General features: G+C 42.7%; 1 protein-coding gene across 2 annotated transcripts in view; it reads left to right on the top strand.

Annotated features, from left to right (window-relative positions):
- SMC1A (structural maintenance of chromosomes 1A) overlaps positions 1 to 12,637 on the top strand; it is a 37,642-nt gene extending 25,005 nt beyond the window's left edge. For both annotated transcript variants that reach the window (XM_019718922.2, XM_019718920.2), the window contains 6 exons: positions 6,941 to 7,097; positions 7,537 to 7,691; positions 7,809 to 7,960; positions 9,055 to 9,124; positions 9,409 to 9,519; positions 9,947 to 12,637. In XM_019718922.2, coding sequence (XP_019574481.1) covers positions 6,941 to 7,097; positions 7,537 to 7,691; positions 7,809 to 7,960; positions 9,055 to 9,124; positions 9,409 to 9,519; positions 9,947 to 10,030 — 729 coding nt within the window. In that variant the 3' untranslated portion in view covers positions 10,031 to 12,637. The remainder of the gene's footprint in view (positions 1 to 6,940; positions 7,098 to 7,536; positions 7,692 to 7,808; positions 7,961 to 9,054; positions 9,125 to 9,408; positions 9,520 to 9,946) is intronic.
- Positions 12,638 to 24,451: the final 11,814 nt, after the last annotated feature.

Here is a 24,451-nt window from a genome sequence, read left to right as displayed (position 1 = left end):
TCAGCCTTTCACGAGTTGGTTTTAGCAGCTCTTAATGATCATTGCCTAGGTCCCTTAATGGTTTCAAAATGGTAATTTTCTAATGCTTTCACTCCTCCTCCACTTAGTAATTGGATATTTAAAAAGAACTTGCTCACAGCAACTGTTTAGTTCCCTTGAAATACAGTTCCTATAGAGAAGGTAGGGTATTTTATTCTTTTCCTTTATTTACCAGCTTTTAGAATGAGTTGGTTGTCATTGTAATCTTTGAAGGTGACCAGCGAGGTTTTTAAATTTGTTGTTATTATAAGCATAAGTGTGTAAACGTATTTTGATCTGTTTCAGTCTTTTGGAGTCATTTTCCTTTTTTTTTTTTTTAAAGATTTTATTGGGGAAGGGGAACAGGACTTTATTGGAGAACAGTGTGTACTTCCAGGATTTTTCCACGTCAAGTCGTTGTCCTTTCAGTCTTAGTTGTGGAGGGCGCAGCTCAGCTCCGGGACCAGTTGCCATTACTAGTTTCAGGGGGCACAGCCCACCATCCCTTGCGGGAGTCAAACCGGCAACCTTGTGGTTGAGAGCCGGCCCTCTAACCAACTGAGCAATGCGGGCATTTTCCTTTTTGATATTTAAATTGTCTCTTCCTTGGCCATTGGGAACCACTTCAACTTGATGTTTGTTTTTGTTATTTTTAGATTTTTATTGTGGAAAATTTCATACGTAAAAGTAAAATATGCTATCTCATGTTGCCAGCACCAGTTTCAATAGTGATCAGCTCATAGCCAAACTTGTTTTTACGTGCACCCCTGTACTCTCCACCCTCCCTTCCCATCCCTAGGTTATTTAAAAATAAATTCTGGACATCATGTCATTTCATTTGTAAATATCTCAGACTGTATCTCTAAAAGAGATAATTCTATAAAAAATTTAGAATCATTTTCATACCTCAAAAATCAATAATTCTTTAATATTATGGTTAGTATTCACATTTCCCTGATTCTCTCTCTCTCTCTCTCTCTCTCTCTCTCTCTCTCTCTCAATTTACTTGTTTGAATTGGGAGTCAAGTGAGATGAGAGATATAGATAGATGCATGATTGATACAGCAATTGGTTGATAACTGTCTGAAGTCCCATTTAATCTATAAGATCACCCTCCTTTTTATTTTTCTTTGCTATGTTTTTTGTTGTTGAAGAAATTGGCTCATTTCTCCTGGAGATTTTCTACATTCTGTATTTCATTGATTATATCCTGTGATTTTTTTAAAAAATCTTTCCCCAGAACAAAGCAAAAAAGAGTTCTGTTATCCCCCATAGTTCCTGTAAGTGGGTAGTTAGGTGTAGATCAGTGCTGCTCAGTAGAGATACTACTACCCACATGTGTAATTTTAAAAAGGTGAAATTAATTTTAATGCTACATTTTGTTTAACTCAGTACATCCAAAAGAGTTTTTGTTTCAGTGTGTAAGCAATATAAAAATTACTGATGAGATATTTGACAATCTCTTTTTGTAGTAAGTCTTCAAAATCCAGTATATTTTACGCTTACAGCATATCTCAATTTGGATGCTAAATTTTCCTCAGAAATACTTGATCTGTATTTAGATATCCTAAAATTTACAATTGAAAAAGGAGAACCATGTACCCAAGTTGTTCCAAATATACTTAAAATTTTTCCAGTAACTGAATTGAGTATCAGTTTTGAAAGTTAAATTAACCAAAATTCAATAAAATTAAAACTTTCGTTCCTCAGATGCACTAATTGCATTTTTCGTACTCCATAGTCACATGTGGCTAATAGCTGTCTTATTGGACAGCTCATATGTGGAGGTTTGATTAGATTAAAGTTTTGGGGTTTGTTTTGGTGAAGACTGTTTCATAAGTAGCATTGTTACTTCCATTGGGAGGTTTATAATGTCTGGTTGTGTGGCCTTTTCTGTGCAGTTTCCAGTCGTGATGATCATTACCTAGGTCCGTAAATTCATTCGGGGTTGCAAAATGGTGATCTTTTTATTCTATCATTTCTTTTTTGTGTATTAGCTGGAATACCAGAGATTTCCTCTCATCAATTCTTTGGTTACCCTGAAGTATAATTTGTATAGAAGAGGCAGGATATATATGCTTCATTCTTTCCCTTGATTTACCATTTTATAAAAGAATGAATTGTTTCTTTGGCGTTCTCAAGATTTGCCCACTGAGTTGTTTGCAAATCATTATGAACTTACGGGTTTAAACACGTTTGGTGTGTTGTACTCTGTTGTGGTGATTATCCTTGTTCAAGTTGTCGCATTTTTGGCTTCTGAATCATTTTTTAAAATTAAATTTATTGGGGTAACATTGGTTAATAACATATAATTTTCATGTGTGCGAGATTATAATTGGATGTCTGTGTACCCTGTTGTATGCTCTGCAACCGAAGTTTAGTGTCCTTCTGTTACCATATATTTGACCCCCTTTACTCACTTCTCCCTCCTCTCACCATCTTTCCCCTCTGGTAACCACCATTCTGTTGTCTCTATCTACGAGTTTATTTTTGTTTGTTTTGTTTGTTACTTTTTGTTTTATAGTCCACATATGAGTGAAATTCAGTTTTTTTCCCTTTTCCATCTGATTTATTTCACTTAGCATAATACCCTCCAGATCCATTCATGTTGGCACAAATGGCACTATTTCATCTTTGTTATGGCTGAGTAGTATTTCATTGTATATATGTGCCACATCTTCTTTATCTGATCATCTGTCAAAGAACACTTAGGTTGTTTCCATGTCTGGGCCATTATAAATAATGCTACAATGAACAAAGGTATACCTATATCTTTACGAATAAGTGTTTTCACATTTTTCTTTTCTTAAATTATTTTTTATTAAATTTATTGGGGTGACATTGGTTAGTAAAATTATATAGGTTTCAGGTGTACATTTGTATAATACATCACCATATATTTGACCTCATTTACCCTCTTCTCCTACCCCTCTTCTCCCCTTACTCTCTGGTAACCACCAAACTATTGTCTAAACTAAGAGTTTTTGTTTGTTTGTCTTGTTCCTTTGTTGCTTTCAGTTTTATATCCCACATATGAGTGAAAGCATATGGTTGTTGGCTTTTTCTGTCTGACTTATTTCGCTTAGAATGGTAATCTCGAGGTCCATTCATGTCTCAAATGGCGGTATTTCATCTTTTCTTATGGCCGAGTAGTTCCATTCCATTGTGTATATATACCACAACTTCTTTATCCAATCATCTATCGAAGGACGCTTTGGTTGTTTCCATGTCTTGGCCCCATGAATAATGCTGCAGTGAACATCAGGGTACATATATCTTAATGACTAAATGTTCTCAGATTTTTGGGGATATATAACCAGAAGGGGGATTGCTGGGTCATATGTATGGTAGTTCTATTCTTAATATTTTGAGGAACCTTCGTACTCTTTTCCATGGTGGCTGTACTAATTTACATTCGCACCAGCAGTGTATGAGGCTTCCTTTTTCTCCACAGCCTCTCCAACACTTGTTACTATTTGTCTTGTTGATGACAGCCATTCTGACTGGGGTGAGGAGGTATCTCATTGTGGTTTTGATTTGCATTTCTCTGATGATTAGTGATGTTGAGCATTTTTTCATATATCTGTTGGCTATTTGTATGTCTTCTTAGGGGAAATATCTGTTCAGGTCCTCTGTCCATTTTTTAATTGGATTGTTTGTTTTTTTGTTGTTGGGTTGTATGTATTCTTTATATATTTTGGCTATTAGCCCCTTATCGGAGGCGTTGTTTGCAAATACCTTCTCCTATTCAGTTGGTTGCCTCTTTGTTTTGTTGATGGCTTCTTTTGCTGTGCAGAAGCTTCTTAGTGTGATATAGTCCCATTCGTTTATTTTTGCTTTTACTTCCCTTACCTTTGAGGTCAAATTAATAAAATCCTCTTTGAACCCCAGGTCCATAAGTTTAGTACCTGTGCTTTCTTCCGTGTGGTTTATTGTTTCAGGTCTTATGCTTAAGTCTTTAATCCATTTTGAGTTAATTTTGGTACATGGTGACAGATAGCAGTCCAGTTTCATTCTTTTGCACGTGGCTTTTCATTTTATTGCATGTGGCTGTGAATCATTTTGACAGAGCTCTTGTAGTCTTTTGTATCTTCTTTGCTTTCTGATATGTCCAGGCTCATCATCCTCTACATGTCCCACGCCAAGACCTAGAATTAGCCATTTCTCCTAGAAGGTCTGATTTCTTTTAGTGAGAAATGCTATTATTTAGTGACTACCAGAGCGATGCCTGTGGGTGGTCAACATCTGCCTAAGTCGGGAGTAGGAGCTGGGTATGAGTGATAAAAAGCTCAGAACAAACCATCTGGACACTGGAGTGCTCATGACTGCTGCGCTGCTTGGTGCTTCTAGAACTTTTCAGTAGACTAGGCTAAGAAATGCATTTTTTTTCACTTTGAAGGAAAATGTATTATGATTTTGTGTTGATACTTCCAATTGAAATTGTAATTCTCACAGTTTAACATCATTGATTTTATATTTGAGTCTCCAGTTATTCTTGCTCAAAATCTTGGTTCCTAGCAGCACTAACATAGTAACGTATTTACTTTTTGCTATTCTGTATATAATAGTCTGAAAATCACAATTAGATATCATTAGTAACAATTTAATTATTGAATGCTGTTTAAGATTTCCTTGAGGTTCTTTTTGTCATTAAGGTAATGGCTCATTGGGCCTGTACAGTCGTGTTGCCTATGTTTTAAAGTAATTTGAAAAAATTCTTAAATGTTTAACCAGCTTAATGTTTATAGTCAGCTTTCTTTGTTTCCAGTTTTTAAGGGATTGCTTTTTTTTAGCATTTTGACTTACTTTTTCCAACTTTAATTTTGAAAATGTTCAAACTTATAGAAAAATTGAAAGAATAGTGTAGTGAGCATCCACGTGTCTTTCACCTTAGATTCACCAATGCATATTTTGCCCGTGTACTTTCTGTCTCATCTCTTGATTCCCTCCTTCCCTCCCTCCCTCCCTCCGCACTAGATCTTTTTCTTTTTGCTGAACCATTTGAAGGAAGTTGTAGACTTCAATTCTAAATACTTCAGCATGCTGAGAACAAGGGATTCTCCTCTATAACCACAATTGCATATTGCACCCAAGAAAATTAATAGTAATTTAACATCTAATGTTCTGCCATATTCAAATTTCCCTAGTTGTTCCAAAAGTGTCTTTTATAGGTTTTTTTGTTTGTTTTAAACTATGATCCAATCAGAATTCACATATTGCTTCTGGTTGTCCTGTCTCTTTAGTTTCCTTTCATTATTGTTTAACTTGTTCTTCCTGTAAATTGGAAGTTTGACCTAGCCTGGAGGCTTGATGGATGGTTAACTAATTGTTTGACAAGAACATGTCATTGGCAATGCTGTGTACCTTTTATCGTGTTATGCCAGTAGGTGTAGAATGTCAGCATGTCCCATATTTGTGATGCTAAAGTTTGATCCTCAGTTAACATATCAGTTGCCAGATCTCAACACTAAACATTTTCACCTTTGTAAGTAGTTAGTGATCTTTAGGGTAATTCTTGGGTATCTTGTGACTGTCTTGTTCCCCAACAATTTTTTTACCCAGTGTTTTTCACATTTTGATTTAATTTATAATTATGTAAAATCTTTATATGGTTCTAAAAACCAAAAGTATGGTACAAGGTACATGAAGAGAAGTTTAGCTTCCTTTCCTGTCCCCTTTACCTCCCTTCCTCCATGCGTAACCGTTGTAGTTAGTTTGTGGTTTATCCTTTTTTCTGCTGTACTTTTCAAATGCAAATATATTTGTATGCAAATATGTTCATAGTCCCTCTCTCAGATAAAAGATAGCATTGTATTGTATGCTTTTCACATTTCATTACAACATATCCTGAGGACCACTTTATAGCAGTATAGAGAGATCAGAAGGGCTTTTCTAAAATGCATATACGTTCTCGTTCTTCCTGTGCTTGAAGTCGTTCAGTGATGTCTCACCTCCTGTGTGATAAAGTCCAAACCTCTTACAAGACCTGAAAGGTCCTTCGTCAGCAGGCTGCCTTGTCTCTCCCCCTAACACCCGTGCGTGCGCGCACACGTGCACACAGTTGCTACTATTGCCATATTGAATTGCCTTTTTTGTGTGTATGTGGGGGCTTTTGAAGTTTATTTGAATTGCTTTGAATTCCTTGAATGAACCATGAGCAAAGCCCTGATTTTGCGTATGATGCTCAGTCTGCTGCCTAGAAGACTGTTCCTGCTCCGTCGTCACCTTTCATCCCGTAGGCCTGCGCTTAAACACCTTCTAGAAGCCTTCCCGAGCCCTGGACTCTGAGTTAGGAGCCCTTGTGTGCTCGCCTGGCATGTGTGTTTAGCACTGTCGTGGTATCACCATATAGTGTTCTCATTATTCGCTTATATGCGTTCCTCTGTTAGTCCGTGAGCTCTGTGAGCACAGGAACTATGGTTCACAGGACGTGGGGGCCCCAAGGCCCCCATTCAGTGAATAGTTATTGACTAGATGTGGCAGAAAGGCACAAGCCCAGACATGCATTGCCATATCCATAAAACCTAAAACCAAACTCAACTGGGATTTGCTCAGATACAGTGATCGGGACAGCAAACGTGAGTTGCCTTATTCATTGTGGAGTGCAGACCAGTCTGTGTGGGAGCCTCTAGGTCACCCTGGGATGATGCTGGCTCGTGGCCTGGGCTGAGAGCCAGAGAGGGGCACCACCAGCTGCTCCTCCTAAGAGACGGAGAGGTTGACAGAGCCTGGGGGAAGGACTCGAGATGGGAAAGCAGGGTCAGCCTGTTATTTCCAGGGCTGGTGGGAGTGGTTTCTATGAGAGGAACCGAGCTGGGGGAAGAACCTGCCTTCCACATGGGAACAGGCCCCCAGGCCCCATGCGATCAAGCAGCTCTGGGTGCCTGGCCCTTCTTGCTATTGCTGTGCCTTGGATTTACAGGACGCCCAGGCTGAGGAGGAGATCAAGCAGGAGATGAACACACTGCAGCAGAAGCTGAACGAGCAGCAGAGTGTGCTGCAGCGCATTGCTGCCCCCAACATGAAGGCCATGGAAAAGCTAGAGAGTGTCCGAGACAAGTTCCAGGAGACCTCAGATGGTAGGACTTTCCCCTTTTATTTGGGTCTGAGATGAAGACAGGAGACTGGAGGTGTGTCAGGCCTGGCGGGTGCATCACAGCAACTCCCGTTTTCACATGCTTTCTTGAAAGTCCCAAGAAGCCTGAACAGTAGGGGTTATCACACGTGTTTTCTTGAATGGAAAACTGGTGAGGTTCAGAGAGAGTGAATGACCTGCCCAAGGTCACACAGCTGCTTGCTGGTAGAGCCCAGGGGAGAATCTGTGTTTATGTGGCTGGCCCACTGGATACAGGGGGTTGTGGGACCGTCTTCCTGGGACCCTCCCCTGGCGTTCCTCTCCCTCTCTGGGATGTCCCTGCTCTGTGGATTGTCATTTGCAGGCTGTTCTTGCCAGAGCATGGTCCTCAGCCTTGGCAGAACCCGGGCACTGAGGGGTAACCTCTCTCTTTCTCGTGGCAGAGTTTGAGGCGGCCCGAAAGCGAGCCAAGAAGGCCAAGCAGGCCTTCGAACAGATCAAGAAGGAGCGCTTTGACCGCTTCAATGCTTGTTTTGAGTCTGTGGCCACTAACATTGATGAAATCTACAAGGCCCTGTCCCGCAACAGCAGTGCCCAGGTAGGCTGGAGCCCCTTACCCATCCAGCTCCTACCATCCTCAGTTGCCTTTCCCTCTAGGCTTCCTGCCCCCATCCCCATCCAGACCTAGACCCAGATCCATCTACCTCCCCGCTAGGCGTTCCTGGGCCCTGAAAACCCTGAGGAGCCCTACTTGGATGGCATCAACTACAACTGCGTGGCCCCTGGCAAACGCTTCCGGCCTATGGACAACTTGTCAGGGGGGGAGAAAACAGTGGCAGCTCTGGCCCTGCTCTTTGCCATCCACAGGTAAGGCTGTGGCCCCCAGGGCAGTTGGCAGAGAGACTGAACTGAGTCTCTCTGGGGCCCAAGGATGTGCAGAGGTCTGCAGAGGTGAAGATGGTCTGGTGGAATCTGGATTGCATCCCTGATTCCTTGCCTACTACAGCACATCTGTCCTTGCTTTCCTAGACCCGTGTTCCCCATCCACCCTCCTCCACGCAGCGTGCCCTCCCTCACTGGCTCCCGCAGGTATTCAGGCCTACCACCAGGCTTTTGCTCCCGTGGTTGCTGGCTACTCAGCCCTTTCCATGCAAATCTAGCTTGATTGGCACCTGCTGCCCCTTTACGTCTCGTTCTCCTCCTGTTCTCTAGGAAGCCTGCTTTCACCACCGGCCTTCCCTGCCCTTCCCCTCCTAAATGCCAGTCGTACTGAACCTGACCCCCACAACTTAGTGCTTAATTGTATAGTATCATTCAGCGAACATTTCTTGAGGGCTGCTCTGTACCAGACCCTGTTAGGGGGTTAGAGACACAGATGAGTCAGACATGCTCTCTGTCCTCAAGGAGCTCATGGTCTAGTGGAAGCCAGATGTGCAAACAGACAGTGAGCTGAGTGTTATGATGGGTGAGGGTGGATGCACAGAGGTGGGACACCACCCAGCGGGCGGAGGTTGTGAGTAAGCAGGTAACACTTGAGCAGGAAATGCATGGAATGAGGAGAAGTTGACCAGGGAGACCAGTAGGCATTTCAGAGGGAGGGCGCAGTACGTGTACAGGCAGCGAGACCTGACCGCATGGTGCAGGTGGGGGGGGCCACACATCCATGTAGCCTGCCTGGTATGGCCAGAGCCTGGCACACCTTTATCTCCACAGCCAGCTTGGAAGCTCCGGAGAGGACCATGTCTTCTGGTTCTGCAGGCTCCGGGAGCATAGGGCTGATGCAGAGGAGAGCTCAGTTGGTCTATAGGCCTTTAGAGGCTCAGGGAACATGAAGGCCTGGGTTTTTAAGTCTCTGAAGAAGTGGAGGGGAAGCTCACCTGTGATGGGCCCGGGGGCTGTCCCACCGCACCGCACCGCACCGCACCCCAGCAGTGTGATCTCACTTACTGGTTCCTTCCCAGCTACAAGCCAGCCCCGTTCTTCGTCCTGGATGAGATCGATGCTGCCCTGGATAACACCAACATTGGCAAGGTGGGTGCAAGGAAAGCGGGGCCCGGGAAGGAGGCCCCTAAGTTAGGGCTGGATTTCAGGGAGCAACTCCTGAGTGTGCCCTCGCTGTTTCTGCTCCTGTTCTCTGTGCCTGGGAGCCTGGGCCCAGGGTCATCCACGCTGTGCTAGTGAGTGACCTTCTCTCACTATCTCTTCCCCCTGCCCTCCCCCTCCCACCCCACCCCTCTGCCTGTGGTTCTGACTGGAAAACACATGGCAGTGTTAGGGCCTCAGCCCTGCTGAGTGCCTGCTGGCCCCTCCCACAGGTGGCCAATTACATCAAGGAGCAGTCAACTTGCAACTTCCAGGCCATCGTCATCTCTCTCAAGGAGGAGTTCTACACCAAGGCTGAGAGTCTCATTGGAGTCTACCCCGAGGTAGGGCAGGCCTGGCTCAGATGCCAGCCCCACTCCCTGCCAGACTGCCCAAGGCAGGAAGGAAAGGCCGCAGTGGAGGGGCATGGCGGCAGGGGAGCACAGAGACTTAGGTCCTGAATGGCCATCTGGGCTTGTTGGAACCCTGCCCTGGAGGCTTAGGCAGCCCAGCTGGACAGGGCCGTTGCATTTGGGGCCAGGTGGAAAGGCCAAGCAGAAGCAGCCAGACAGCAGAGAAAGGAGAGGGCAGAGGTAGGCAGGGAGAGAAGGTACATAGGATGGAGTGCATTCCCCTCGCACCCAGAGAGAAGCATTGCCTGGGCTTTGGGCAGGTGTGGAAGGAGGAGGGTTTGCGGCCCCCACCCCTGGGATGCTAGAGGCCTCTTACTCTCTGCTCACAATTTCCTTTTCCTTTTCCTCCCTCCTCCAGCAAGGGGACTGTGTGATCAGCAAAGTCCTGACCTTTGACCTCACCAAGTACCCAGATGCCAACCCCAACCCCAATGAGCAGTAGCAGCAGTTCTGCCCTCGTGCGCTGTCTGGATCCCTAAGCTGCCCCTCTTCCACTCTCTGGATATTTGGCTGCCAACCTTCCCCTACCTCCTGTCCCTGTTTGCTGTAGTCATGGAATTTCGGCACTGCTATCAGCATGAAGAGGAACAGAGGTGATGTTAGGTCTGGAGCAAAAACCCCTGAGCTACCGGGAGCGAGCGTCCTGGCCTCTGGAAGGAGGTGCGAAGCTGAGCTGAACTGAACTGAGCTGGACAGGGCCATCTGCCCATCCCCCTCTTCCCCTTCCTAGTTCCTCCCCCCCAATATCTACCCATAATCATGGGTCTATGAGGCCCCTTGCATTTTGCTTGTGTGGGTGTGTGTATGTGTGCGTCCGCATGTGTGCATGTGAGAGTGTTTGTGAAATAATGAAGATATTGGAGACCCATTTTAGAAGGAGACTGGGCTGAATTTGACTCCAAGAGCTTAGTGTGACAGCACCCCAGAGCTGGGCAAAGGTTTTCAGGACCTCATAGGCGTCAGGCAGTCACATGGAACTGCCCTCATTCACTCATTTGTGTTTTTATTTATTTGTGTATTCATCAAACACAATGCCCTCTGTTTGTCAGGCTCTTTGCTAGGAATACAGAACTGAATGAGACGTGATCCCTCCTACTAAGGAGATGCAGTGGGTTTCGGGGTCCTTGTGGCAGTTGGGTCACGTGTATAGGCACTTTGAATTTGAGGAGGATGGTCACCTCCAGGCTTCTTGGGGACGGTCACATTTGAGCTGGACCTCGATAAACGCAGGATTTGGTCAGGCACTAGGAGCAGAATGGGTTCTGGGGACAGATACTTGCAGGTTTTAGTCCCATTTTTTTTAATCACTCACTAATTAGACCTTTCTGTGCCTCAGTTTCCTCATCTATGAAATGAGGCTAGTAGTATTACCTACCTCAGGATTTAATAATGTCAAGCTCCTCACTGGAGGCCTTATCCCTGCTTGGAGTCCACTAGGTGCCAACCCCTCAGAATACAGCCTTCTCATGCCTGGACCCCTGAGGGCTTCTGATCCCAGTTTTCAGGGACTAAAGGAGCCTCCGAATCTGGGAGATGCTGAATGCACTGGCTACTGGGAAAGTTCCAGAGCACTGATGGGGTTTACCTGGTAAGCGGAGGGTCGAAGGAAACCTGTAGCATTTGTCATATGAGCCCCGACGTGAGTTGTGAGGAAGTAGGGGAGAGGTAGCCTGGGTCATACCCCGGTTAATGACACATGACGTTCCTTTGGGGAACTAAGCACATAAGCTGCAGAGACTGCCGAGACGGCGCAGCCTGCTTCCGTGAGGTCAGCCTTTGCTCGTTCACAGACCCTGTCACACCATTACCTTGTCCCAATCCATACACTGCATTTTTCTTTCTTAAAAGTCAAATCAGTACTAACTACCCAAGTAATGCACGAATTCATTCTTTTTAAGAAATTAGATTATTAGAAATAAAGCTAGCCTCGTTGAACTGCCATTCCCCCCCACCCTTAACTGCTATTCTCTTTATTGTACATCTATCTAGACTTTGTTTTAAGACTTACATATACGAATTCATTGGAAATGTTATTGTGTTTAATGCAAATGGCACATGAAATTGTTCTGCAGTTTGCTTTCTTCAAAGTTTTTGAGACGAATGCATGTTGCTAGTAGCTTCAGATCATCCTTTTGTAATTGCTGTGTAGATTGTCGTCATATGACTCTACCGTATTTTCCTTACCCGTCTCTCTTGGAATAATAGTAAGACTATTTTGCTATTACAGAATACCACATAGGAGCGTCGCGTGTGTGTGTAGGTATATGAAAATTTGCCTATGATTGATTCCTAGAAGTTGAGTTGCAGTCATAGACTATTTATATTTTTGTTTTTAATAGATACTTCCAAATTGCCCTCCTGTACTATTTACTCAATATTTTTCTGAGGTCGTCTTAGGTCTAACATTGTTACCTATTTGAGTTTCATCCTAAGTAGTTATATCTATGAAATCACGGGTTTGATGTGTTATGTTTTTTGTAATGCATATTAAAAGACATAACTATCAAAACAAAACAAAATGTGTCTGTGTTGAACTAAAGAAGGCCCCTACCACCGCTGTGGGAGTGTGTGCTGTAGTTTGGGAAGTACTGGCATATGTGGGAGAGCATAGTTTGGGAGTCACCCTGGTTCCAGTGCCAGCTATAGAAACGAGCCCATTACTTCACCTCTCTGAGCCCCAGTTTCCTCACGTAGGAAAGGAGATAATAGCGGCCTACCTTGCAGCAGTGTGGGGAGAACGAAATGAAATGTGTCTGAAGCAAATTAGTTGGCACCTAGATAATCACAGGCCTTGAAAGGTAATGACTGCTATTCTCCCCATTTACAGATGAGCAAACAGGCCCAGGAAGCTTAAGTGACCCAGCTGTGAGGTAGCAGTGACGGCGTGAACCTAGGCGCTCCGATTCAGTCTTGGGCGTTCTCCACTGTGAGGCTGGTTATCAATCTCGACTGCACTGGAATCATTTGTAAAGCTTTTTCCTTTTCAAAAATCAAAGCAATGTATACACTGGTTAGAAAATAAACAGTACAGAAGGGCTTATAATGCAAAGCAGCAGTTTCCTGGTGCACGTCCAAGGGATGTGGCGCTCCTTGCTCTGCTTTCCCTGGAAATCGAATTCAGTAGGTGTGGGTAATAATCTGGATAACGAATTCCTGTTTCACAGGGTGGAAAGGATTGCATGAGATGCCTTGCGCTAGGGCCCTGGCCCACAGGGACACAAGTACTACGAAGGACTCAAATCCTGAGGACCGGAGAGGTGACATGACATGTCTGAGAACCGAGTGTTTCAGTGGCAGAGCCTAGACTTCAGCTTGAATCCTCTGTGCGTGCCCAGTGCTTTCCCATTGTGCCATCCTGCCTCATATCCTCACAAGGGGACGTGGCTCCGTGTAGGCTGTGCTCAGAGGAGAGCAGAGCAGCAAGCGCGGTGTGTTTCCAAGAGGAAGCCGGATCTGACTAGCTTCCTTAGGGATCACTGGAGGACGCTAGGTTGAATCCCTTATACTCTGGGCCCTGTAGCCTTGTTCTGGGAGTTGAAGAGGACCCCATGACCGTGTCTACCTGCAATGGGGCAGTTCACTCGGGGGGTCACAGTGTCGTGCACCAGAAATGCAAACATGAGTCAAGTCTTTATCCTGCCTTCGAGGAGCTCACTCTCCAGTTGGGTAAGAAACTCATAAAACAACTGCTAACCCTACAGTGTGAACAGTGTTCTGAGAGAAGCACAGAAAGAAGAGGGGCATCTTGCTTAGGTACTAGGGTTAAGGGAAAGCATCCTCTAGGACGCTTACCTCTAAGAGGTAACATCTGAGCTGAGCCTTGAGGGACTGGTAGGAATTAGCAAGTTGAGGAAGTGGAAGGAGTTTCCAGGTAGTGGAGGAGTTGGTATGCACAAAGACCTGAAGGCAAGAAACAGCAAAGCAGTTCAGAAACACTGAAGCATAGGGTGGGGGGAGCTGCAGGAAATGAAGCTGGAGAGGTAGGAACCAGATTTGAAGAGGGTCCTCAGAACCTGGCTACAGAGTTCAGATTTATCTCGTGGGGCAGTGTGGTTCCCAAACTGGCTACACACCAGAAACACATGGGGTGTCCCAGCCCCAACCTCTAAAAATTCAGTTTCAGTAACTCTGAGGTGGGGCCTCAGAATCGAGTGCTATAAAGGTCAGCACGTGACTTCAGGTTACAGCCAAGTTTGAGAACTGTAGCATGAAGGCTGTGAAGGAGCCATGATGAAATGATTTTAAGCAGGAGAGACTCCGGATCAGATGTGAATTAAAAAAAAAAAAAAAAGACCTGCCTGCCCAGCCAGTATGGAAATGGATCGGTTTAGATGCTCATGCTGTATGCTCCCATGACTGTAGTTTCCCTGCTGTTCAGTTCTCACAGTGTATTGTGTATGCTTATTTTGTCTCTGAGTAAGCGGTAAGCACCACAAGGGTGGGCCCAGGGTTATCTGGCTACTGCTATAGTCCCAGCGAAAGCACAGTGCCTGACTTAAAACAGGCACCCAATAAATAGTTTCTGAATGAGTGAATGCATCAATGAATGCATTTGTCAGGGAGAGAAAGAGACGGAGGTTAGTTGGGAAACTTGAAAATATTAAGTTGGTACAAAAGTAATTGCGGTTTAAAAGGTTAAAAATAATTGCAAAAACCGCAATTACTTTTGCACCAGTCTACTACCAGGAGGCCTCCTCAAAGGCCAGGGCAGCGGGAATGGATTGGAGGTGATAAGGTGTGAGCTGTTACGGGACGATAATGGATGAGACTTGGTGACTGATGACTGGATATGGAGGCTGACTGAGGATAGAAGGGGTCCCGTTAACAGCCAAGATTCCTCCCGTAGCCCAGTCATTCCTCATCCATCTGGATCAGAATCTTCTTCCAGATTCCTCAGCAATTGGAATTTCTCCCTCAAGTTAACCATTCTCTGTGCTGTGTGGTCTCCCCCAGCCACCAGCCATTGATTCATTCATCTAGTTCAATAAATCTTGGCTAAGCACCACCTGCATGCAGTGAGGCTCTTCCAAGTCAGGACTCAGACTTACCTTTCCTACCTCAGGAGGTGTTTTTGAGGGCTCCCCAAGGTAAGACTCACATCCCTTTTGCAGTAACCTAAAGTGAGATGTCCAGATGTCAGACCTGTGAAGGAACTTACAGACTGCTCAACCCCTTCCTGAGGCCCTTGGAGCGGAAGGAACTTTCCCCAAGGCCCTACTACTAGGAAGTGTTGGAGCCAGAACGGGAACCTGTTTCCTTTCCACATCACCCCTAGAGCCTTGGTCTCCCCCATCGCAGATCAGGACAGGCAGAGGTGGCCAGGGAGGAGGTGGACTTAGGTTGTCCTTGAAGGTCGATACACTGGACAGGCCAAACAAGAAGCTCGCCAATTGCTTTTTGCCGCTTCTACTGCGAGGATGAAGACCATTCTCAGAATCAGTCTGTGGACATTCCAGAAAATGTCAACGTCACTGTGAAGTGACGCACACTTATTTGGAAGGACCCCAGAGGCACCCTGCGGAGGGACTTCGATCGTATCAATGTAGAACTCAGTCTCCTTGGAAAGGAAAGAAGAGGCTCCAGGTTGACAAATGATGGGGAAATAGAAAGGAACCGGCTCCTATCTGTAGTCTCGTACGTAATATAATCAAGGATGTAACACTGGGCTTCCGTTAAAAGATGAGGTCTGTGTATGCTCACTTCCTCATCAACGGTGTTATTCAGGAGAATGGTTATCTTGTTGAAATGTGAAGTTTCTTGGGTGAAGAATCATCCATGGGGTCCACATGAAATTGGGTGTTCCTTGTTCAGTATCTCAAGCCCAGAAAGATGAGTTAATTTTTGAAGGAAATGATATTGAATTTGTATCAAATTCAGCTACTGTGATTCAATAAGCCACAACAGTTAAAAACAAGGATATCAGAAAAATTTTGAGTGGTATCTATGTTTCTGAAAAAGGAACAGTTCAGCAGGCTGATGAATAAGATCTACGTGGTCCAGCTACAGAAACACCAAGATGTCGAATGATTCCTCAGACTTATTTGTGATATTTTAAAGATGCAAGAAAAGTCCCGATTGACAAAAAAGAAGTTTGCTAATGACACTGCCCTCTTCTGGAAACCTTCAGCAAGCCTGCCATGCCCACAGTCCCTTCTAAGGCATTTCTTAACCCTGAGTGGCCATGCTCTGTACATGTGACCTCATAACCCTGGCCACAGATGATTAGACTGGGATAGTGTGGGACTCAAGGACAGCCAATCTCTAGGCTGGCCAGTGGCCTGTTAAGTGGACTGATGTAAGAAGTCTGCCTCATAGGGACGGTCTGTATCGAATGACCAATGTATGAAACAACCAGATCATTTTTCAGTGAGGCTGAGTGTGAGGCATTCAGAAGAAATGAACAATTAGTTAGAGTTTAGTGAGACAGAAGTGGTAGTGCATGAGGGGTGCCATAAACCAAATAGCAAAAGCAAGGAGAACCCTGCAGAAGCTATGAGACATTTGTAGCATGAGAACATGGGGCAACAAGATAGCAGAAGCCATGAAGCATGAAGCCAACAATGGGCCAAAAGGACACAGAAGCCATGAAGCGTTTGGAGCCACGATGTAGCAGGAGCCATGAGGAAAGAAACCATGAGACAAAACCCTGAATCTGAGATCCATACGGCAGCAGAAGGCTCAAGCAGATAAGATCCATGAGACAACAGAAGTGAAGACACTGAAAGAGCCACAGGTATCGAACCACATCTCAGCAAGGCAACAGGCATTGAAGAGGCAGCAGGAATTACCGTGTTTCCCCAAAAATAAGACCTAGCTGGACCATCGGCTCTAATGCGTCTTTTGGAGCAAAAATGAACATAAGACCCAGTCTTAATATAATATAAGACAGGGTCTTTAATATAATGTAATGTAATATAATTAATATAATATAATACTGGGTCTTATATTAATTTTTGCTCCAAAAGACACATTAGAGCTGATGGTCCGGCTAGGTCTTGTTTTCGGGGAAACATGGTACAAGGCAAGCAGAAGAAGATACAACACAGAGAAGCCCCAGACTATTTGGAACTGAAGCCCTAGAAGCCAGGAAGCTGCAGGTGCCAGGAGGTCCACAAGCTGTGAGGCCCCTAACGCCCCGGGCTAGCGAGGAAGGGAGCAGAGAGAAGGTTGTCAGTAGCAGTAGGAGTATAAATGCAGCCAGAAAGAAGTTGAGTCACCATTTTGGGAAACACAAGGGAAGGGATCAACAGATGCCTGCAGCTGAGGGGAGTGACGAGATAAACCAGGCTCTAGAGCTGCTTTGGATCATGAACCATTTTCAAGTTTCTGCTCTTCCGTGAGGCTGCCTGTGTAGCTGTTTTTCTTTTCTCTTTTTTAAATATAATTTTATTAGTTTCAGGTGCACAAGACAAAGCAAAACTTAGACGTTTACCATTTATATCCCTCACACTGTGTGAACTCCCCTACCCCATCCACTACCCCTCTGACATCGCACAGAGCCATTGCATTTCCACTGTCTCTATTCCTAATGCTGTACTCCGCTTCCTGTAACCATATACATACAAAATATATACACATATATACATATATATATTTATATAAAATTATAGTTGGCATTCATTATTGCTCAGCTTCAGCTTCAGGTGTACAGTGCAGAGATCAGGCATCTGCATCATCCCTGAGGTGGTCTCCCAAATGGGACACGTGTCCATCGGATACCCTACAAAATCTTTACATTATTGCTTACGTTCCCCAAATTAATTTTCAAAACCCCGTGGCCATCTTGTGGTTACCGACTGTTTTCTAAACCTCTCACCTTCCCCCGTATCCCTACCCCCCGTCCATCTAGCAACCCTAGTTTTTCCTCTATGTCTCCAAACCTGTTTCTGATTAGTCTGTTCATTTATTCTATTCTTTAGAGTCCACATATAAGTGAGATCATATGGTACTTGTCTTTCTCTGTCTGACTTATTTCACTTAACATAATGTTCCCTAGGTCCATCCATGTTGTTGCAAATGGTAAGATTTCTTTCTTCTTTATGGCTGCGTAATACTCCATTGTATAAATGTACCACAGTTTCTTAATCCAGTCGTCTTGTGTAGCTGTTTTTATCTTCCTTATTTCTCTGGGAATGCTTCAATAAATCTCCATCTCTAACTTGAATGTGTCTGTTCCTTGTCATCTAAAAGAGGCTAACACCATGCTGTGCATTTTAGAAGAGCAGGGCAGAAGCTCTTCCAGGTGGGTTTGAACCAAGACACAGAGGTGGAAGCTCACTCACTCTTTCCCTCATAACTCTCACCGGTACAGGTATTTTTTTCATTTACATGTTGGCTTCTTTTTTCATGCATTAATATAAGTACTCATTCACTTGCTCATTTGTTCTTTCCTGTATCCACTCGGTCATCACTTTTCCATCCGTTCCTTCAGGAAGTGTCCTGCTTGTGTAGCTGTTTTTATCTTCCTTATTTCTTGACCAGAACTTTGTTAGATGATAATATCTTTTAGTTTTGCTCTCTTCCCCACCATCAACCTCCCAACTTCGGTCATCTGGTCTTTTATATTGTCAAAATTGATAACACTGAATTCTGTTCTGTAATCACGACTAAGTTTTTTTGTGTGTGTTTTATCTATAGTTTGATAGTTTGATTTTAAAGGTTGAAAAGCAATAGACAGTTATATTAATATGACTATACATATTCATTGCAGAGCCAATTAATGTACTTTTATAATTTTTTCCTTGTAGTGGTTTTTCATTTTTCCTCAAGTTTCTAATTCTTTTTTCTCTTTCACTATTTTACTGTATTGTATATTCCATTTGTTTTTCTTTTCACAATCTCTATTACATCAAATATTCCATCAAGCCCACTTTTCCCCCCAAGAGACCTTCTTTCTGGAGCCCTCCATCCCCTTTCTCAAATCTGGACTTAGTAGCTCTCTACACCTGGTGGAAAGCTGTCTTTCCCTTCATTGCTTTCCTTGGTTATACCCACTGTTTACTGGTTCCCAGGGTTTTTGTTTTCTTTATTTTTTTCCACTTTTTAAATTAGTTTCACGGTACTTATAAATTAGTTTCAGGTGTACAAAACAATGTAATAGACATTTGCACCCCTCACAAAGTGATAACTCCCCTCCCCAATCTACTATCCCTCTGACATCGTATATAGCTGTTACACTTCCATCGACTCTACTCCCTGTGCTGTGCTCCATAAATAAGAATGAAATCTTACATTTGCAGCGATATGGATGGACCTAGAGAACATTATGCTAAGTGAAATAAGTCAGACAGAGAAAGACAAATACCATGTGATCTCACTTATATGTGGAATCTAAAGAAAAGAATAAATGAATGAACTAATCAGAGACAGTCTCAGAGACATAGAGGAAAATATTGAGGATTTCTAGATGGGAGGGGGATGGGGATGAGGGAGAAGGTGAGGGGATTAGAAAGCACAAGTTGGTAACCACAAGATTGCCACGGGGATATGAAACATAGTTTGGAGAATATAATCAATAATGTTGTAAAGATTTTGTAGGGTATCTGATGGACACTTGTCTTTTTTCCATTGTTTTGATAGTGCACATTCTCAAGAAACTTTCTCAGAAAGGCTATGTAGGAAGTAGACTTCCTGAGTCTTTGCATGTCTGAAAATATCTATTTCATCCTTATACTTGGCTATGAAGTTTGAGGTTCAATGTCATTTTCCCACAGAACTTTAAAGGCATTGCTCCATTTTCTTCTGGCACCCAATTTTTTGCGATAAGAAGTCTGATATCAGTCTGTGTCTCATTGCTTTATAGGTAACTTGCCCCATCTCTTTTTCTTCTCTTCCTTCTGGAACCCCGGTCATATGAATGTTAGATATTTTGGTATAGTCTCTGTTCACTTTGTCCCCCTAGTCTATTTACTGTCTGTTTTCCAGATTAGGTAATGTCTATTGTACTATCTTCAAGTTCACTGATTCTTTCCTCTGTCCTTTTTATTTTTCTGTTAGCCCGTCCATTGAGCTGTTTGTTTTGGTGATTGTATTTTTCAGTTCTAAAATTTCCATTTGGTTCTTCTTTATGTTTTCTATTTCTTTACTGAAATAGAAGTTTCTATTATTTTCATTTGTTTCAAACGTGTTCCTAATTGTACACTGACGCATTTTTATGATGGCTTCTTAAAAACCCTTGCAGATAATTTTTAACATCTCTGTCATCTTGGTATTGGAGTCTATTGAGTGTCTTTTCTCATTCAAGTTGAGATTTTCTTGGTTCTTGGTATGATGAGTGATTTCCGATTGAAATTTGGGCATTTGGCATATTGTGTTTTGAGACTCTGGATCTTACTTAAATATTTTGTTTTAGCTTGCCTCCTCAGACACTGTTCTGAATGGCAGCATAAGAGGGATACTGCTTTGTTACTGCCAGGTGGATGTGGAAGTCCAGAATCCAGTCAGTTTGTGTTGACACCCCAGGGGGTAAGTTTCATCATTACTCTTGGATGGGGGATGGGAGTCCTGGCTCCCCACTCAATCTTCACTGATACCACCCCAGCAGGAAGGGGGAGGGGTGACTCTTTATATTCAGTTAGGGGGAAGTCGAGACTCCCCACTTTGCCTTTGCAAGTGGGACCACAGTTTTTTTCTGTGGTGTTTGGCTGGAGTAGAGTGGTTATTATGTAATTACCACCTTCTCCAGCACTGAGTCTGGGTTATGTGAGGTGAAAAGCAAACCCAGGGAACTTACCACCCTGTTGCTACTCTGCTACTAAGGTCCTCAGCAGGTTTCCCTTCTTCTTTACACCTCTCAGAGTCTTCTTATGTAAATACAGAGAGTGCCAAAAAATGTATACACATTTTAAGAAAGGAAAACTGTATTAAAATTGTAATACTCAATATATACCGATAACAAAAGATGAATACAAGTCACGTCTGACTTCTGCAATTACAAGAGGTGCTCAAAGTGGTTACCATCAGCGTCCAGACACTTCTGATTACAGTGAACTACTGCTTGAGCAACATTGACCAAAGTGTCCACTTGTATACATTTTTGTGGCACCCCCAGTATATAATGTCCCAGGATTTTAGCTGTAGTTGAGGAAAGGATTAAGGAAAAGTACTTCTACTCTATCCACCCCCTCTTTAAATAGTTATTTTTTAAAAGTTGTATTCTTGATGTTCTGAAATTTCATAATTATGTATTCAGGTTTGGGGATTTGTCATTCATTGTGCTGGTCATTCACTAGGTGCCTTCATTTTGAAGTTCTTTAACTCTGGGAATTACTTTTATTTCTTTGATACATTCCTCTCTTCTGTGATCTTTGTTCCCTCCTGGACTCCTTAAAGTTCGATGTTAGCCCTTCTAAATTGATTATAGGTTTTATCTTTTCTCTCCTTCCCTCTCCTCCTTCCTCCCTCACCCCTACTTACTTAGCTCTCCTTCTCTTCCTTTTGTTTTTGTTTACTTTCTGGGAGAAGATTTAATTTTATCTTCCAACTCTTCTATTGCATTTCTTTTCATTTTGACAATCACATTTTAAAATTTCCAAATATCCATTCATGTTCTCTTCTCCTTTCTCATAGTAGCCTATTCTTGTTAAATGGATGCACTATTGTCTTGAATCTTTCTGAGGATAATGTAGGTATTTTTATATTTCCTTCTTTTCTTTGAAATATCTGTTTCCTTTGGGATTTGTTTTTCCCTGTTTACTTATTTTGGTATCTTTCAATTTGCAGTCTTTTCTCAAATGCTTGGTGATCCATGATTGTTTACTCATATTTAAGAATGTAGCAATAAAAATCCGATTGGAAGCTCTGTGTATGGGGGGCAGGGCTAGGCGACTGGTGGCTTTCCTTTAGGATGATTGAAAGAGAACTGACTGCTGTGCTACATAGTCCCTGAATGCCAGAATACAAAGATTTTTTTCTCTGATGTTGTCCTTAGGTAAGAACCCTCTGGTGTTTGCCTAATATGTAGACACCTGGCTGCTGTGAACTGTACACATGGTGTGTGTGTGGGGGGGTTAACAGTTTGATATACAGCCTTCCAATTAATCTCCGTTTTCAGCCCCATATCTCACTCCCACTTTACATCATACCTGGCATTGTTAAGACCCAAGACACTCCAAGCTTCTGCAGAGAAAGATCAGCTCCTTCTTTGTTGCCATCACCTCCATCACTCTAGGCTATGGCTTCCTCTATCATGCTTCATTAGTCACCATTCCTCCATTTACTTCCTATCTTCACGAAGTTTGTTGAAATCTCTCTTTTGCTAATGGACCTGCTCCCATTTTTTTCATCATTGTCTTTTTATACTTTTAAAAATTCCTTTATTATCATTTAGGCCTCAAATGGGAGTGGAGAAAAACATGTGATAAGTCTGCCATCTTGACCTGGAAATATACTAGACTATTTATAACTGTTTCTTTTTAATTTTAACTGTTTGTTTTTAATTTTTCTGGTAATTATCTCCATATTGCTAAATAATATACAGAGTTTTCTATTTATCAACTTATTTATCTCTTTTAGGTACTACCTGTTGATTTCCTGCTATTTATACCACCCAACTGCCCTCTTCCCGTGCCCCTAATATAGCCATGTCATTGATTATATATCCTCTATTCCTAACCTTTGTACCTTTAAGCAATAGATTTATACTCCCTCTTTAAATCTCTCAACTTCTCTTTTATACTTTCACTTTTATATCAACAAGATTAGTAACATTTACATTCTGTTCTATAATCATAATTAAGTCATTCATAGTTTGCTGACAGGTCATTCCAAAAGTTTAAAGTCAATAAAGTGTTTATGTTCTTATGATTATATAAATGTTGTTCCCCAAAGCTCCAATTAGTGTGCTAGGATTACATTTCTTTTCTTACAGTCCCCACGCCCCCCCCCCCAGAGTTTCTAATTGCCTTTCTTTTTCCCTTGCATTGTCTGACTTTATCTCCTTCTTAAGTTGTTCCAAATTCTCAAGGAAAGTATAAAATCATTTGAATCCCCCTATTTCCCAGATAACGTCCTCCTGGAGCCCTCCATCTTCCTGCTCCAATTTGGACTGATTGCTCTGTAGGCCTGTGGCACAACTGTCATCCTGGGACATCCCTTCAATACTCTTCCAGGTTAGACCCAATCTTTCCTGGACCCCATATATTCCTCTTTCTTAGTTTGCTCCTTTGTAGTGGTTGTTCTCCAATATCCATTCCTCTCCTCCCCCATTGTATAATAACTATGCAATTTGAGTGGGATTGACCCCCCTCCAGCTCTAGGTATAGGTCTTTATTGGTATAAACTGATCTGAGTAATCTCACCTCCTTGCCATGGTGACGATTGGTTTAGGAATGATCCAATCACACTGAAACTTAGGACATTTGTACAGTTTTTGAGGGAAAAGGTGGCCTGTCTTCCCTTGGATATGAATCAAGAAGCACGTAGTCTGGTCACTGCTGTTAGCCATCTTGTGAACACACAGAAGGCCTACCGGAGGATGGAGCTGACAAATGAAGAGGGCAGAGCCAAGAGAATCACAGAGAAATGGAACCATAGTCCTGATCATACCATGTCTGAAGTCTGTCCTGCCTATAGACTTCTCAGTTAAGTGAGCCAATAAGTTGCATTTATTATTTAAGCCTGTTTAAATTGGGTTTTCTGTTGCTCGCACCAAAAGTATTCTAACACACTTTTTGCTGTCTCCCTTTAGAGAGGGAATGAATGCATGGTTGATTATATGGGGCATTATATTAGGTGGAAGCATTTTTTTTTTTTTAGAGTACATAATGGAAGAAGGGTAGGTGTAGATGTTGGACACAAAGGAATTAACTCTAGTGGCTTCTTAGCATCTAAATCTCTATCCTGTTTGGGGGGATTCCCCAATAGTGAGTCTTGTTGGGAGGCAGGGCCTCACTTCTGACTATTGAAACTGAAGGTGGTCAGATACTTCCTTTCCCTGCCCACCATGCAGCAGGGGCTGAATACTCTGTTCATGGCTTTGAATCTGGAGTCAGCAACACAATGGAGACAGGAATATACAAAATTAACAGATGGATGATAGATTAGGAGAATATAGTTGCAATGTGCATAACTGGCAAAAGATGAATAACTAGAAAAAGAAGATAGTAAACCCAATAAGAAAATGGGCAAAGGATATGAAGAGTAATTAACAGAGAGGGAAACTTGGATTTGCAGAAGGGGAAATGAGTATATTAAAAGATTTTCAACTCTGCTAATAATTAAAAAACTGAAAATTAAAATAACAATGATAAATCACTATAAGAATGGCAACATGTAGAAAGTCAGATATTATCAAGTGCTGATGAGGTTGTGAGGGAAAGGAAAACTGTGGGCGGAAGTATAAACTGGTACAGATATTCCAGAGAGTAATTTGGCAGTACCGCCTGCAAGTAGAACATTGTTTTGTTCAACTTCATTTCATTATAATGTTGATGAGATGTCATAGGAGCTTAACTCTTTTTTATATCAATTAACCTATAATAAAATTGGTTTTGTTATATGTCATTTTACCTAAAGTTGCAGAACTTATTAATGATGTTAGGTGAGGGCTTACTGTCTATGTATACCCTGCAAGCCAGCAATTGTGCTCCTAGGTATATATCTCAGAGAAATTCTCACTTAGGTCCTTGAGGAATTATAATTGAGGTTGTTAGTTCTAGCATTGTTTGTGGCAGTGAAGAATTGGAAGCAACCCAGTTGTCCATCACCATGGGACTGGGTAAGCAAACAGTGGCACAGTCATAGGATGCAAAATAGAAAACAACACCATCCTCATTTTTTGAAATTCTTTTTTAGTTTTGCTGTTCTAGTTGGATTATTTCCACTATTCTGTCAAAAGAAATGAGTGGAATTTACTATAGCCTCA

Source organism: Rhinolophus sinicus, chromosome X, assembly GCF_036562045.2.
Source record: "Rhinolophus sinicus isolate RSC01 chromosome X, ASM3656204v1, whole genome shotgun sequence".
Lineage (NCBI taxonomy): Eukaryota > Metazoa > Chordata > Mammalia > Chiroptera > Rhinolophidae > Rhinolophus > Rhinolophus sinicus.
Note: the sequence above shows the minus strand (reverse complement) of the source record. Positions and strands in the feature narration are given on the sequence as shown.